The sequence below is a fragment of the Fusarium oxysporum genome, chromosome 14 (assembly GCF_000149955.1).
Source record: "Fusarium oxysporum f. sp. lycopersici 4287 chromosome 14, whole genome shotgun sequence".
NCBI lineage: Eukaryota > Fungi > Ascomycota > Sordariomycetes > Hypocreales > Nectriaceae > Fusarium > Fusarium oxysporum.
This window is the reverse complement of record NC_030999.1, coordinates 624,970-638,738: the sequence shown is the minus strand read 5'-3', so window position 1 is coordinate 638,738 and position 13,769 is coordinate 624,970. Positions and strand designations below refer to the sequence as shown.

The 13,769-nt window shown below is 47.6% G+C and overlaps 4 protein-coding genes across 16 annotated transcripts; 1 reads left to right on the top strand and 3 right to left on the bottom strand.

Annotated features, from left to right (window-relative positions):
- Window positions 1-4,253: 4,253 nt before the first annotated feature.
- On the bottom strand, window positions 4,254-5,585 carry FOXG_14227 (uncharacterized protein). Its single transcript, XM_018394307.1, has 2 exons — window positions 5,289-5,585; window positions 4,254-5,234 (listed from the first exon to the last, which is right to left on the bottom strand). The coding sequence occupies exons 1-2, from the start codon at window positions 5,437-5,439 to the stop codon at window positions 4,489-4,491; spliced, it is 897 nt and encodes a 298-aa protein (XP_018253938.1). The 5' UTR covers window positions 5,440-5,585; the 3' UTR covers window positions 4,254-4,488.
- Window positions 5,586-5,698: 113 nt separating this feature from the next.
- On the top strand, window positions 5,699-8,058 carry FOXG_14225 (uncharacterized protein). 13 transcript variants are annotated; one of them, XM_018394294.1, is made up of 6 exons: window positions 5,786-6,030; window positions 6,090-6,748; window positions 6,809-6,935; window positions 7,016-7,370; window positions 7,431-7,632; window positions 7,710-8,058. In XM_018394294.1, the coding sequence occupies exons 1-5, from the start codon at window positions 5,872-5,874 to the stop codon at window positions 7,469-7,471; spliced, it is 1,341 nt and encodes a 446-aa protein (XP_018253925.1). In that variant the 5' UTR covers window positions 5,786-5,871; the 3' UTR covers window positions 7,472-7,632; window positions 7,710-8,058. The 13 variants fall into 13 exon arrangements, with proteins under 13 accessions (XP_018253932.1, XP_018253933.1, XP_018253931.1 ...); XM_018394295.1 differs by having other exon boundaries at window positions 7,016-7,632; XM_018394304.1 differs by having other exon boundaries at window positions 5,699-6,030; window positions 6,090-6,935; window positions 7,431-8,038.
- A 67-nt stretch (window positions 8,059-8,125) lies between these two features.
- Window positions 8,126-9,366, bottom strand: FOXG_14224 (uncharacterized protein). The gene is made up of 2 exons (XM_018394293.1): window positions 8,846-9,366; window positions 8,126-8,791 (listed from the first exon to the last, which is right to left on the bottom strand). Exons 1-2 carry the CDS (start codon window positions 9,177-9,179, stop codon window positions 8,226-8,228), a joined length of 900 nt encoding a protein of 299 aa, XP_018253924.1. The 5' UTR covers window positions 9,180-9,366; the 3' UTR covers window positions 8,126-8,225.
- A 2,545-nt stretch (window positions 9,367-11,911) lies between these two features.
- FOXG_21520 (uncharacterized protein) lies at window positions 11,912-12,360 on the bottom strand (the record flags this gene model as incomplete). Its single annotated transcript, XM_018401864.1, has 1 exon — window positions 11,912-12,360. Exon 1 carries the CDS (start codon window positions 12,125-12,127, stop codon window positions 11,912-11,914), a length of 216 nt encoding a protein of 71 aa, XP_018253923.1. The 5' UTR covers window positions 12,128-12,360.
- Between the last annotated feature and the right edge of the window lie 1,409 nt (window positions 12,361-13,769).

Genomic DNA, 13,769 nt, shown 5'->3' with positions numbered 1-13,769 from the left:
GATAAATGACGCGTCATAAACCTCGGGTTTATGACCGTCATTTACCTAGGGGTTTTGGTAATTTACCTCCTGGTAATTTACCTCGATGCATCCCTAGTAGTAACTGGTAGGGAAGGTGATAAGAACTATGTTGATTCCTCGCAAAAGTTTCTTGCTGCATATATATACTGTCGCATTTAGTGGCAGGTTGCAAAGAAAGTCATTGGAAAGCTCTTGATATCTATCTTGGGACTGAATAGGGTTGGTCTTTCAATAAGGCCTCCAGGGCCTGTGTGTTACAGAACTTGCTTTTTGGGAGACATAGTTGACACCAACCTCTGACTGGAAGTTCGGACCTCCGGGCAGCCGGTCTGATCAATTGCACGCCCCTCGCGACAAATGCAAACGAGTGAATTCTTCAACGTAGTGCCAAGTATGCTGCAGGTAGGCAGTAGCAGGCAGCATGTTCGGTAGCATCTGAACTCATGTGAGAGGTCACCACAATATATATTGAGAAGCATAAATAAAACTAGATGACTCCTCAAGTACTTCAGCATCCTCAATCTTACAATCTTATCAAATTATAAGATCTAATTGACCAATCAGGAGTGGGTAGAGTGGGTAGCTCTAGCCACTTCTTCTCTTCTCTACCCAGGTAGAGTAGAGAAGATACCTCCTCTACCCTACCGGGTAGAGTGGGTAGAGCTCCCTCTACAATGCCCAAGTATGGCCGCCGGCTTAGTATCTTATTTGCCTGTTCAAGATCTTGGACCCTGGCCTCTAACAAGGCAACCTTATGCATAACTATCTTTGTTCCCTTAGAAGAAGACCTCAATGCTTCTAGAATCGACTCTGGAGAGCTACTTTTATGCCTTTTGATTCTCCTTTCAAGATATTCAAGCTGAGAGTCGGCCTCAAGGATAGTCTTTGGGGTCTTTGAGACCCAAGGGGTCGAGGGGCTAACTACCTCCTCCGCAGGCGTCGGAGTCCGCAGCTGCACATCGAGCTTCGAGATTACACTTTCTGGGTCGAGAGAAGCAAGTCCGGCTCCTCTAAAGGCTGCTTTAATTTTTTCTCGGTCATTGTGGCCTGGTAGGCGGTGTAAAAAGCCGGGAAGAACTCGGTTTTGGAAATGTGGGTTACAGAGCATCTGATCAAATGCTCGATTTCTCGCCCGTAAGCCTTCTTAAGCAGGCCAAAGCACCCGACATCAAGAGGCTGCAGCAGATGAGACGAATGAGGCGGCACACAAAGCGTGATGATTTTATTTGCCTTGCAATATCTCTCAAAGTCGACCGAGTGGTGACTTTCGTGTCCGTCGAGGATCAGGAGACGATAGCGATTCTTTGATTGCTTGGTAGTACACCGGTCGAAGTGCTTTAGCCACTCGAGGCCTATCTCGTTATCTGTCCAGCCATTAGGGCTCGTCGCAATAGCCCAATCGCCCGGGAGGCTGCTTTCTCGGTACCAGTTGGCGAGGTGATATTGGCCCGCACCTATGATGGACGGCGGGATCGCTTGGCCCTCGGCATTGATCGCCTGAATGACTGTAATCCATTCCCGGTTTCCAGGCTAGGGTTCCGTTTTTGACCGTCAAAAACGGTATTTGACGGTCAAATTCCTAAAGGGGGTTTTTGGCGGTAATTTACGTCAAAAACCCTACAATTTTAGGCTTAGTGCCTACCCGTATTAGGACTAGTATATGCACGGAATAGGTTTAGTACATCGTAAAATTACCGATGGGACGCACAAATCATCACCAATTCTCATCTTCGGTGTTGAAAAGCAATGGACATGAGACTGTCACCATGAGTAACAAAGGCGGTCGCCCTAAAACCCATGGTGTTCATGAACACTTTGCAGCAGCCCCAATTCCTCCAGGAGGGGGTAAATTCAGTCAACTTCGCGTTCGGTGCAAATACTGTTCTAAAACCATGGCCAAGCACGTTCAACGTCAACAGAATCACCTTGCCAAAGAGTGTCTTGGTTTCCAGCAAGCTGCAGGCCATGTTGATCGCCAGCCTCGAATCACTACGGCTTTGTCCATAATGGATCGAAACTCTAAAGATCAACTCGATCGAGCCGCAGCCCTGGCCATCTTTAAGTCTGGCAAGCCATACACCACCTTCGAAGACTCTGGCATGGTTGAGTTCATCCAACAGCTCAATCCAGCGTACAAGCCCCCTAGTGGTGATCGAATTGCCACCATACTTCCTGAAGTTTACCAAGATTACCGAGTCCAAGTCAAGGAGATCCTCGACGATGCCGATCATCTCAATGTCATCTTTGACGCTTCTGACGACATAAGCAGCAACCGTATTGTCAACATTTCGATTTCAATTCCCAACTCGGTTACATTCTATTGGAAGACTGTTAATACACGGAACGAGGAACATACGGCCTTGAATACCATTCGCCTAATCCAGCCACTATTGGAAGAGGTATTCACGAAGGAAGGAGAGGACTTCCAGGATTTCTCTCGTATGAACGCTATCTGCACAGATACATGCTCGACAATGCGGAAACTTCACGCTGAGATGAAGAATATGCCTGAGTTCAGGCATTGTTTCTTCCTTTTGTGTGACTCCCATGGTCTTCAACTTCTAGTGAAAGACATTGTGGAATCGGAGAGATGGGCTTCAGTCCTTAAGAAAGTTACGAGAATCATCACGTTCTTTAAAAAGGCCAAGCTCCAACTCGCACGACTTCGTGCTTATCAGCTTGAGTGTTACGGTAAACAGAAGGCTTTCATTACACCAGCCATCACTCGTTGGGGAACACAACTCGGAGCTGTTATGTCTTCACTGGCGAACAAAGATGCTCTTCGAGCATATGCACGTGATGCTATGGTCCTCAATTCCCTAAAAGCTAAGGCTATCAAAGGGGAAGAGGAGGAAGAGGAAGATCAACAAGTCCTAAGGGCAATACTCTCGTCCATCAACAACTTTGAGTTTTGGCATGAGGTAGAGATGTTGGCTAAGATCCTTCGGCCTATCGAAAACGCACAACGTTGCTCGGAGCGAGATCGCTCATGCGTTGGAGAGGTTATTCCCCGTTGGTTGACTATCCAGAGCAGATGGGATGCCCTTGAAGAGGCTAACCAAGATCCTCTTATCAACTACTCGGAGCTGAGGCAATGGCGAGTCCAAAGGATGAAAGGTCAAACGACAGACATCCACCACTTCGCATTTGCCTTGGACCCACGGACAACAATAGGGGAGGGCCTTGGGCTTGACACTATGGAGAGAGCACATCGCTTCCTAGAAGAAAACACTAGTAACGAAGAGTACCAACAGCTCTTTGGGGAGTTTTGTCGATTCCGTGCTCGCGAAGGTGCTCTCTTTGGCCCAACCTCGCGGATCTATCGAGAACAGCCGAAGACTCCTCATACGCCTTCTCACTATTACATCCTAAGCGCGTGGGGATACTTTGGGTCTATGGGAGTCAAGTTGGCTACATTGGCAAGGAGAGTTCTAGGATCCTTGGCAAACTCTGTTCCTTCAGAGCGTTCCTTCAGTGCTACGAACTATCTTCATTGTAAGCTTCGGAATCGGCTTAGTCCGCTTAGCACTGACAAGGTCACTTTCATCTATATGAACAGTCGGGTGCTCAAGAGGCTCAAGACGGTCAAAGATAATCCGGCAGAACCGATGGTCGTCAAAAACTGGGAGACAGTTGATGTTGCTCGGTTAGTAAAGATAGAAAACGCATTCCAAGACTCTATTGTTGTCGATGGCTGGCGTTGGGGAAGAGACCGATTTGGAAAATAGTGGAGATGATATGGGCATCGGGCCAATGAGAGGTTTTTGACATGTAAAATACCAAGAAGTTTCAGACGTCAAAAACTTTGGTCAGATAGGTAAATTACCATTCGGTAAATTACCTCGACGGAACCCTATTCCAGGCTGCACTGATTTTGGTCTTCCACGCCTTTCAGCACCTGTGACGACCGTTCCGCTCGCAATGACGCCCATCATAAAGCCAGTCTCGTCAAAGTTATAGATTTTATCAGGTCGGATGCCATACTTGGCGATTACATTCGCTACGAGCCTAAACCAGTGGCGAATAATGGTCGGATCTTCACATTTGGCTCTCTGGTAGTCATATTTACGGAAAAAATGCGTCTTGAGGTCTTTGTGTCGCTTGACGAAGTTAGAGACCCAGCGCTTGCCGACAGGCGGCATCTCGCTGAACTGAACTATGATCTGTTCCTCTAGATCAGATAGTTTGCGTGATTTTGGGATAGAATCACGCGTAGAAAGGATACCCTTCTGTCGGCGATGTAAAGTCCAATAACGGACCTGGTAAATGCCTGCGGCGCGTCGGAGACTTAATTTTGGGTCATTTTGAAGGGCACGAAGTGCAAGAAGAATCCTAGCCTCAATATTTAGGTCTGACATATTTGGTGGTTGAAAATTAAATGATTAAGTTGAGAAGATGTAAATTGCGGGATTTTTTGTTGCACTCGCTTGTCTGTTGCACCCGCTTATCATGTACGTTAAATTTAATTTACAACTTAAGTCCTATTGTCAAGTAGCTCGGATCCTGCTCGATTTGTGCCTTCAGAGCAAGAAGCTCGTCCATATCCCATGTTGCCCATGTAAATCGGCCCTCAAGAAACGCGCTGTTTGAGCCTGCTAGCCAAACAGCATAGTCACCGGCGAGTTCGATGTCATCCCAGTCAACCCAGGTTTTATCTACATGTTGTGCGACTAGAGGAGTATAAAAATGTCCAGGATGAAATGAAAAGATTCTGACACGTTCGCCAACTGGTTTGGCCTGTTGCTCCGCCGCCATATGCTGAAGGATTTGTGCCGTGGCCGCTTTACTCGCGCCATAAAGGGAATTCAGTGGGAAGAGTACTCCAGCAGCGGCCGAAGAGACATTGATGATGGTTTTCGGTCCCCGGACCTCACAATTATAGTATGCAGTGAACAAGTTCAGGGCGCCGAAGACGTTGGTTGCAAAGAGTTCTTGAGCAGTCGAAACGGGAATCTGCTCAACGGGGATGGGCTCATTGACCATGACTGCTGAGTGAACCAGGACATTGATATCGTTAATTTGCTGAACGATATCAGTGATCTTTTGGTAGTCGGTAAGGGAGGCGGCGAAGACCAGACACTCGAGGCTGGGATACTGTGCCGAAAGAATCTTCTTCGCATTTTCTAGGGATCCAACGGTTCGTGAGACAAGAATTATCCGCCGGGCGCCAGCTTTAGCAAATGCATTGGCGATAGCATAGCCGACTCCAGTAGCTGTGTGAAGTTAGATGAGATGAAAGTCAAGCCACCAGGAAGAAAATAATATACCTCCGCCAGTAATGAATACTGTTTTGCCAGTTCCATCGAAACCGGAATTCGCTAGCGAGATGCGATCGTATGGCTCCGAGCGATACTTCTTAGTCGGCCTGGGGAACGTCGCGAGCGGTTTGCGGTTTGTCGGTTTCTGCTCGTCGGACATTGTGGGCTAAGCCAGAGGAACACAAGAATAAATCACTTTGGTAATGAACTCTAATTCTTTGACTTGTTGAATACGGTGGCGACTGGACTTTTAACAAAGGCTTGCTTTTACATTTGTAACAAATAATGGCACATATTAGTTAACAATTGCAAGGGGAAAGATAAGGAGACGTCCCGTTTCAAAACCCTAGGCGTGTATACATCAAGTACCGATCAGCCCGCAAATGCTTCGTACGCTAGCTTCAATGCCGAGCTTGCGCGCATACTCTCGGATACGAGGTCACATGCACCACGGCTAAGTCGTCAAGTCAGATCTGCAAAACTGCTCCTGATACTTTCACACCGCCACTTTATTGTGACTTTTTCTACAGCATGACCGCGTGTTGCTTCAACCTTTTCAACTTGTCATCATTAGGACGCAGCTAAGATCATCATGAGTTCGCTTGATGGCATTGACCCTTTTACCTTTGACGTTGTTGTCATTGGATCCGGATTCAGTGGATGCTATCTACTTCACATCCTACGCAAACATGGGTTTCGCATACGAGTGCTGGAATGGAACAAGCAAATTGGAGGAGTATGGGCATGGAATGTACTACGTCTTCCCTATTTCCAAAAGACCCTTGCTGTTGGCTAACGAACGGGACGCAGCGGTATCCGGGGGCTCGAGTTGACCACGAAATGCCCTGGTATGGATTCTCAGCTCCCGAGATTTGGAGTTCTTGGACATGGAAAGAGCGTTTCCCCTCGTACCAAACATTGCAGTCGTATTTTCAACATGCGGCAACAGTTTGGAACCTGCACCAAGACATTGAGTACGAGACCAAGGTAATCTCAGCAATTTACGTTGAGAGTGAGCGCCTGTGGGAAGTCAAAACCAATCGGGAAACGACTTACAAGTGCAAGTGGCTGGTGAGTGCTGTCGGTACTTCTTCAAAGCCAAACTTTCCTGCTTGGAAAGGCTTGGATAAGTTCCAAGGAGAGATCCACCACTCCTCTGCCTGGCCCGAGAAAGATCCCTCCATGAGCGGTAAAAGGATAGCAGTCATCGGCGCCGGAGCGAGTGGCGTACAGATCATGCAAGAAGCTGTTAAGTGTTGCTCAAGCGTCACCCATTTTATTCGATCGCCAAATATAGCTCTGCCAATGGGCCAACGTCAGATTCAAGAGGACGAAATCTACGCCCAAAAACCACTCTTTCCGCACATATTTAAAGCCTGTAGAGATACGCCTAATGGCTTACCGATATTGAACACAGGGAAGACGGTCCTTGAAGACTCGGAGGAGGATCGAGAGGCACTTTTTGAAGAGTAGGAGAAAAGGCCAACCCTTGTCGTCTATCTCTTGTAGTGCTATGCTAACACAGACAGGGTTTGGAAACGAGCCGGTTACAATTTTGCTCAAGGAGCTTACAGCGATTACTTGATTGATCGCAAGTCCAATCGAGTAATGTACGACTTTTGGTGCAAAAAGACGCGAGAGAGGATCCGAGATCCGGTATGTATTTCCGACACATCATAAGTCGGCTCTGTCGATATTCTTTGATGATAGTATGTATTCTGACAGACAGACGCCAGATCAAGAGGGAATTACTCGCGCCGCTTGAGCCACCGTATTGGTTTGGGACTAAACGCCCAAGCTTGGAGCAAGACTACTATGAAGCTTGTGATGACCCGAAGACTACGGTTACAAACTCCCCCATCACGGAATTTACGCAAAATGGTATTGTAACTGCGGACGGCAAGCATACTGAAGTTGATATCGTAGCGGTATGCACCGGTTACGACGCTATTACCGGCGGTTTGCGGTCGCTCGGGGTCAAGGGACGTAACGGGCTTGACCTGGACGATAAATGGGAGACAGGAGTGCTGACAAATCTCGGCATGATGGTAAATGGCTTTCCAAACTTCTTCATGCTATACGGTCCTCAAGGTGGGTAAACCCGTCTTTTCATATGAGAGGTCGAAGCACTTTTTAACGCGCGCATCAAAGCCCCGACGTCTACCGCTATAGGGCCCATATTTGCGGAGTAGCAATGCGAGTGGGTACTTGAGGTTCTTCAACGGCTACGGTCTCAAGGCATTCTGGTTATTGAGACAAAAAAGAAGTCTGAAGAAGAATGGAGGAAGACAGTTCTTGAACTTGCGGCTCAAACACTACTTGTGGAAACAGACAGTTGGGCGATGGGGGCAAAGTAAGTAATACACTCTTCGATCCATTTGGAGGCATTTCTCCAAGATTATGTGAACTAATACTAGAGTCTCTTTGTAGTGATCCCAAAAAGAGGAGAGAATGCTTGCTTTATCTTGGTGGAATGCCGGCGTACTTCAAGCATTGCCGGGAGTGTCTGGAGAACTGGAGGGATTTTGAGATATCGTTCGACGCCAGAGAACTTGAGAAATCCAAAGAGTAGCCAGAGTAGACATGGAAATATTTGACACGTACTGGGCAATTTGCTTCATCTTATAGAACTCCTGAAGTGGGCTTTTCGGAAACCGCTGTGTGACTGGCAATGCTAGGACGCAGAGCATCTCGAAAAGACTACTCCCTCGTCTAATTGTTTCTGTGGGTTTTTCACAAGTAGCGACATTGCTACAAATATCTTATTAAGGATCCCAGTTGAGAAAGTGAAGCCTCCTTCAAGACTTACGCTACATAGCCTTTTGTCTTTCCATTGAAGGTAATAGCACAGATACTTGAAGAATATAGAAAAGATCAAGTACATGCATATATTTCTGATACCACAAAGCAGTCTCACGTTACTGTAATAGATAAATAGCTATCGACTCACTTCTTATGTCCAATGACCCAGCTGTCCAAAGCGATAATTCTCGTACGTGGGTTCTTCACCCATTCCTCCACCTCCTTCTCCAAAGCTGCTCGGTCAATACCTTCAATCGACCCCAGGCCTCCGGCCAAGACGCCAGAGGTCCAATTTCTCTTATTCTCCGGACTTGACCAATCCCACGATCCCGCGCCCATCTCAATGCATTCCCAAGGAAATCCAGCCTCGTTCACCCATTCGTGATTCAAGTGACTCCCGACGGGGTGCGCACCTCGCGCAAGTGAGCGGGCAATGAATTTGTTCACATGCTGCTCCAGTAAAGGGTGCTCCGGGTGGCGAAAGACGTGACAGTTGTCTCTTGTAGCGACAATACCACCTGTTTTCACCACCCTTCTCATCTCCTTCAAAACGGTGATGGGGTAGGTGACATGGAGGAGGACTTGATGTGCATGAGCAATATCAAAACTCTCATCTTGGATGTCATCCATATCCTCCGCATTGGCAACGCGGAACTCAACATTAGTGATACCCTCTTCTTTTGCATGCTGTTTAGCTAGAGAAATGGCTCCTGAGAGAGAATTAGCAAGAGGTTTGGCTGACAGTCTCAGCATAATGCACTCACCTGGCTCATGGTCTATGCCCAACACATAGCCACTTGGGTTATGCTTTGCAAGACTTAGGGTGATGGCGCCGGTACTACACCCTACGTCAAGGATACGCGTGTTTTCCTCAACATAAGAAGCAATATGCGGAGAGTTGTAGCCGATATTGCGATGCGCAAAGCAGTCGTCAAAGTTGTACATCTGGTTCGAGGTATATAAAGGCTTCGAAGCCATGGAGCGGACAGTATTTGCCATAGGTTTCCCATATGGGCCACATGGAAATACACCAGCCCTTTGGTGCATGGTGCGCTGAATAGCTCGCGCTATCTGCGAGACACGGCAGCTGGGAAACATTGTTTGATTTCGACGGCGGCTGCGGCAATGGATGTGCAAGCTAGAAAGATCTTGACCAGATATTGGAAGAAGACGTAGTAGGTGGAAGGAGAAGGATGGCTAGGCAATATTTCTTGGGGTTAGCATTAAAGTCTTCGGAGTACTAAACTGTCCGTGGGAGAGGAAGTAGGGGAGCACCGGCAAGTTGAAACTCAATCCCTGCCGCTATCCTGCACATACTGCCAATAGCGGTCAGAGCGGTCAGAGCCACTCGGCAGTGTGGGCTTTCATACACGCATGGTCGTTGTCGTCAATGTTGACCACAGTGGGCAAGAAGGCTCCACGTTTCAGATGCTGCAACATAAGGGAGTGGGCATGGCACGGCACGGCACGGCACTATCCCACCGATGACACTATCCCACCCCCAGCCTCTTCCTTTTTGAAGGCCCGGTTATTTCGCGGAACCCATATGCTGACTTGACCGCAAGTATTGTGTGACCCCACTCACTAGCACCCGCGTATCAGCAGTGCGGAGGCGGCATTGACCAAGGAGACTAGGTGTTGAATATTGGAGGGTTCACCCTCAACTTCAGGATTAAGGTTCAGGATTAAAGTTTGAAGCCCTAAACTTAGATCGTAGGACTTTCATCTAGGACTTTCTAGGACTCAAGTCCTAGAAGGAACCAGTCGAAGATATAAGGTCTCAATAGTCCTTCGATTGCGACAGAATCAAGAAATATACACGATTCACCTTAATATCTGACACTAGGCTAGGTATTGCATGTTGCAAGCCCAGCTGTGGACGGACTAATGACAGCTTGAGCATGCCTAACAATCAATCAATACTGTGCGATTGCTTGCCATGATGGTGGCGAGCCCGGCAATTCGTCCTGAGAAATTTGTACACCTCGGTATTATTAAGCAAATGCTTGTCATGTCGTTGTACTTCCCTCTCAAACACACATATACATGGCTAAGGCAGAACACCAATGACTGATGCAACTTATTCGGATCCGATCAAAGTGGTTCCACAGGGGGGTTGAGATTGTAGATCGGAGAAATGCGGTTTTTTTTCTAAAGAATCTAACCAAAACCGATTTGTGGTTCCTGATAACAAAAAGCGACATCCCCCGCATACCTCAATCCTAGATCTGGCTTTGTACTTGCTGTTCCAGATTGTGTACATCCGACCATTATGGCTAAACACATAATGACTCAAGTCTACTGTATTCAGTAGTATGGGTGATAGGGCCCCCCAAAAGGACTTAAGTGTCATTTCAAGAATTCCGATGCTTTTGAGTGGCATTGATCATCTGCTAGCCAATCCAAGCAATTGCAAGACCTTCAGGCAAACATGCCGGCGCTGAGTAAGAAATCGAACTTTGTCAACGGTACGCCTTTATGGCGGCAGATATCATACGCTGTCGTCATGTGGAAAAAGAAGTTGGGGTACACATATTGCATCAGGACTTTGGAAGCCGACGCGAACTTGATTGGATCTCCTTCTCCTTGTTTGCCTTTTCGAGTCATTCGTCAGCCAGTAAAATCAACCAGAAATAGTCTAGACCAGCGTTCTACATAAGTAAAGTAAGTAAATTTTTCAGGCTTACTTACTTACTTACTAACGATATCCATACTTACTTGCCACCCCGAACTACTTACTTACTTTACTTGCTTACTTGCAAGTAAAGTGGATCCATATACCATAGCCAATCATCTTACAGCATCGTGTCCTGATGTCCCCTTGGTTTTGCCCAGGAAATCGCACCAGTGCGAGCCCAGTTTCTGAGGCATTGCAATGCCTCCACAGTAACCCAGTGCAGGGCGTTCCTTTGTGAAGATATGGTGAGCTTTGCGGCACTGAAAACACGTTCATTCTCGCTGGACATGGCTGAGATAGAAAGTAGGTCCATCGCCATATTGAATAACCGTGGGAACTGAGTCTTGCGGCCAAGCCACCATTGGAGCAATTGCTCTTCTTTGAAGTCTTCCTCTGGAACCATTTGTAGGTATAGGTTGATCTCATCCGGAGCTTCTTTCCTGGCCTTCTTGGGGAAGTTTGCAGTGCGCAACAATAACTTTGATCCATGAAATGCCGGAGGGGAGTCTGGAGACACTGGTGCCTGATTACCTTGAGCATAGTGCCTGTCAAAGTAATCTCTGAAGTCCCGAAGGATCGAGTCTACTTGGTTCGGTAGCCTAAGCTGCAGGAACCCAATGCCGTATCCTGGGTGTAATATCATAGCTGCCCAGTAAACAACGCTCCGCTCCATCAAATTGCGGTATTTGTCGAGCTTTGACATTGCATACTTGATCGAGTGTTGTATGAAATGTAGCCCATCGTCGGACAACTCGAAGGGCTCAGGATCTAGGTCCTTGTCTTCGAATTGTACCGAGATCTCTGCTTGGTATAGTGGAGAACTCGGTTCTCCGCTGGTAGTCGATTCCATGGTTGAATATCTGCCCCAGGTAGATACGCCAGTGTCCTGTTGCAGCCCTCCCTGTTGCTCTCTCTCTGCCATCAGTAGGCGCAGCGACTATGATACAATCAAGTACTGGCTCTTCGAGAGTGATCCTCGGCGCCCGATACGGCGCAGGGATAAGGTTGGAAGAATACCGCTGTCGCATTTCAGATAGATGGTCCTTCAAGAGGTACATGGTGGGAAGTACCTCTGCAAATCTAGGAGCGCGACCCTCAAAGTGCTTGGTATACGTGAGGTAAGGCTGTAGGATTTCGATGATCTCGGCGAGTACTACCCAGTCTTCCAGCTAAGAACGTCCTCGGCGGAGACCCTTTTTTCTTCCTTGGGGTCAAGAAGACTAAGCTTGCAAAAGACATCGATAATGTCCCGAAGTCTGAGCGCGCGATGGACCATCAAATAGACAGAATTCCATCGCGTACCATTATCTGCCTTGACCATCAAGCCTTTGAGAGTGTCGTCGACAAACCATACTCCCAATTCGGCCATGATTGATTGGTCGACCTTGCCACTCGTGATGGATAGGAAAAGCTCCCTACGCTGAGGGTTTCTTCTGATCCAGTAGACCAGATTATGGAGTTTTCCAATAGGGCCTCTTTTTCTCCATTCACGGAGTAATTCGCGTTCTTTCTTCTGGTCTTTCTCCGCAATGTGACTGTCGAATATGTCACTAGAATCGCCTTCTAAGAAGGCCTTTGCCCAGGCTTTCTATCCATACTCCATACTCCATACGGCGCCTTATGGAATATGGAATATGGAATGCAACCCATATGGAACTTAATCCATACATATGGAAACTAAGAAATGACGTCATTTACATTATCAACTAAACCGAATCTGGGTTGGAGCTCTGCCAGCCAGCCGAATCATCTAACCCCTCTACGTTGTTGTCCTCAATACCTTCCGCTTCAAGTAAATCTACCGGGTAACCTTGTGTTATCCCGCTTTTGATCCAACTCTTCATGCATTCACCTCTTTCAATTGTACGACTACCCAATTGGCACCGGTCCCATGAAATTGTGCGTCTCGCCCCGGAGAAGACGCGCTCCGGCTCGGCAGACATGGCTGGTATCGAGAGGATATCAACAGCCATTCGAGAGAGACGAGGGTATGTCTGTTGTTGTTCTTCTCTGAGCCACCAAGAAAGTGGAGAGCAGTCAATGACAATGGGCAGTTGCGTCGTGAAAGCATCGTACTCGTCCAGCTCACTCATAGATGGGCTAACAACGTCAAGCTCCCGAGCGAGTAGGTCATACTCATCAAGGCGCCGTATTTCGTCTCTCAGCTGTGGTGTCGTGGTGGGGAGCGGGAGCTCGTGGTAGTAGTCTTTCCAATGCTTTCGCACGCCGTCAAGAACTGGTTTATGCCAGGACTTTGGCCAGTTCTTCTTTATATGGGCTACACGTCGTGACGGATGAAGTATTATTGCCGCACCGTACGCAGGGCTCTCATCTGTAAGCTGATAATACTTATCGAATACAGCCCAAGAAGCTGCAACGCAGCTCCGTAGTGTGGCGTTGCCAGAGTGTTTCTGGAATGCTTGTGTATAATGTTTGTGAAGAACATCCATTGTAAAAAGTGAACGGTCTAGAGTGGCGTAACGACCCTCTGTAAGCTGAGTGATCTTCCAGAACGGTTGAAGGAATGCGCGCGTCTCCCCTAGAGCACTCCACTCATCAGGCGTGATGTAGTCATCTCGCAAATCCTGGTAATACTTCTTCTGGTACCACTCAACATAGCTCTGAAGATTGAGAGTGGTGTCCAGCAGGAGAAACCAGGGTTCAAATCCATACCACGAAATCCACATATGGATCCATAATGTGGATCCATATCCATTCCATTCCATTCCACGTGGGCTTCAGCATTTCCATATCCACGCCACGAAGCCCCTTCCACATGTTCCACATGTGGAAATCGTGGAATATTTTAGGTGGGGTTCGAAAATACCTTGATTTCCTTGTGAAATCCCGCATATCCTAAGTACTTTCTATCACCCACAACAACACAACATCGATTTGCCACCCCATTTTCCTCCGTACACAATGAGTCCATTCTGGGGGCTTCACTGTTACTCGCGTTACTACCCCAAATCGAAATGGCCACTCCCCATCCTACCAAGTCAACCACATCC

Excerpts from the sequence above, each read along its gene's own strand:
- FOXG_14225 (XM_018394294.1), top strand. The coding sequence starts at position 5,872 with ATGAGTTCGCTTGATGGCATTGACCCTTTTACCTTTGACGTTGTTGTC. Across the intron at positions 6,031-6,089 it reads GAGGAGTATGGGCATGGAAT|CGGTATCCGGGGGCTCGAGT; the intron begins GTACTACGTCTT and ends AACGGGACGCAG. Across the intron at positions 6,749-6,808 it reads CGAGAGGCACTTTTTGAAGA|GGTTTGGAAACGAGCCGGTT; the intron begins GTAGGAGAAAAG and ends TAACACAGACAG.
- FOXG_14227 (XM_018394307.1), bottom strand. The coding sequence starts at position 5,439 with ATGTCCGACGAGCAGAAACCGACAAACCGCAAACCGCTCGCGACGTTC. Across the intron at positions 5,235-5,288 it reads AGTATTCATTACTGGCGGAG|CTACTGGAGTCGGCTATGCT; the intron begins GTATATTATTTT and ends AACTTCACACAG.
- FOXG_14224 (XM_018394293.1), bottom strand. The coding sequence starts at position 9,179 with ATGTTTCCCAGCTGCCGTGTCTCGCAGATAGCGCGAGCTATTCAGCGC. Across the intron at positions 8,792-8,845 it reads GGGCATAGACCATGAGCCAG|GAGCCATTTCTCTAGCTAAA; the intron begins GTGAGTGCATTA and ends ATTCTCTCTCAG.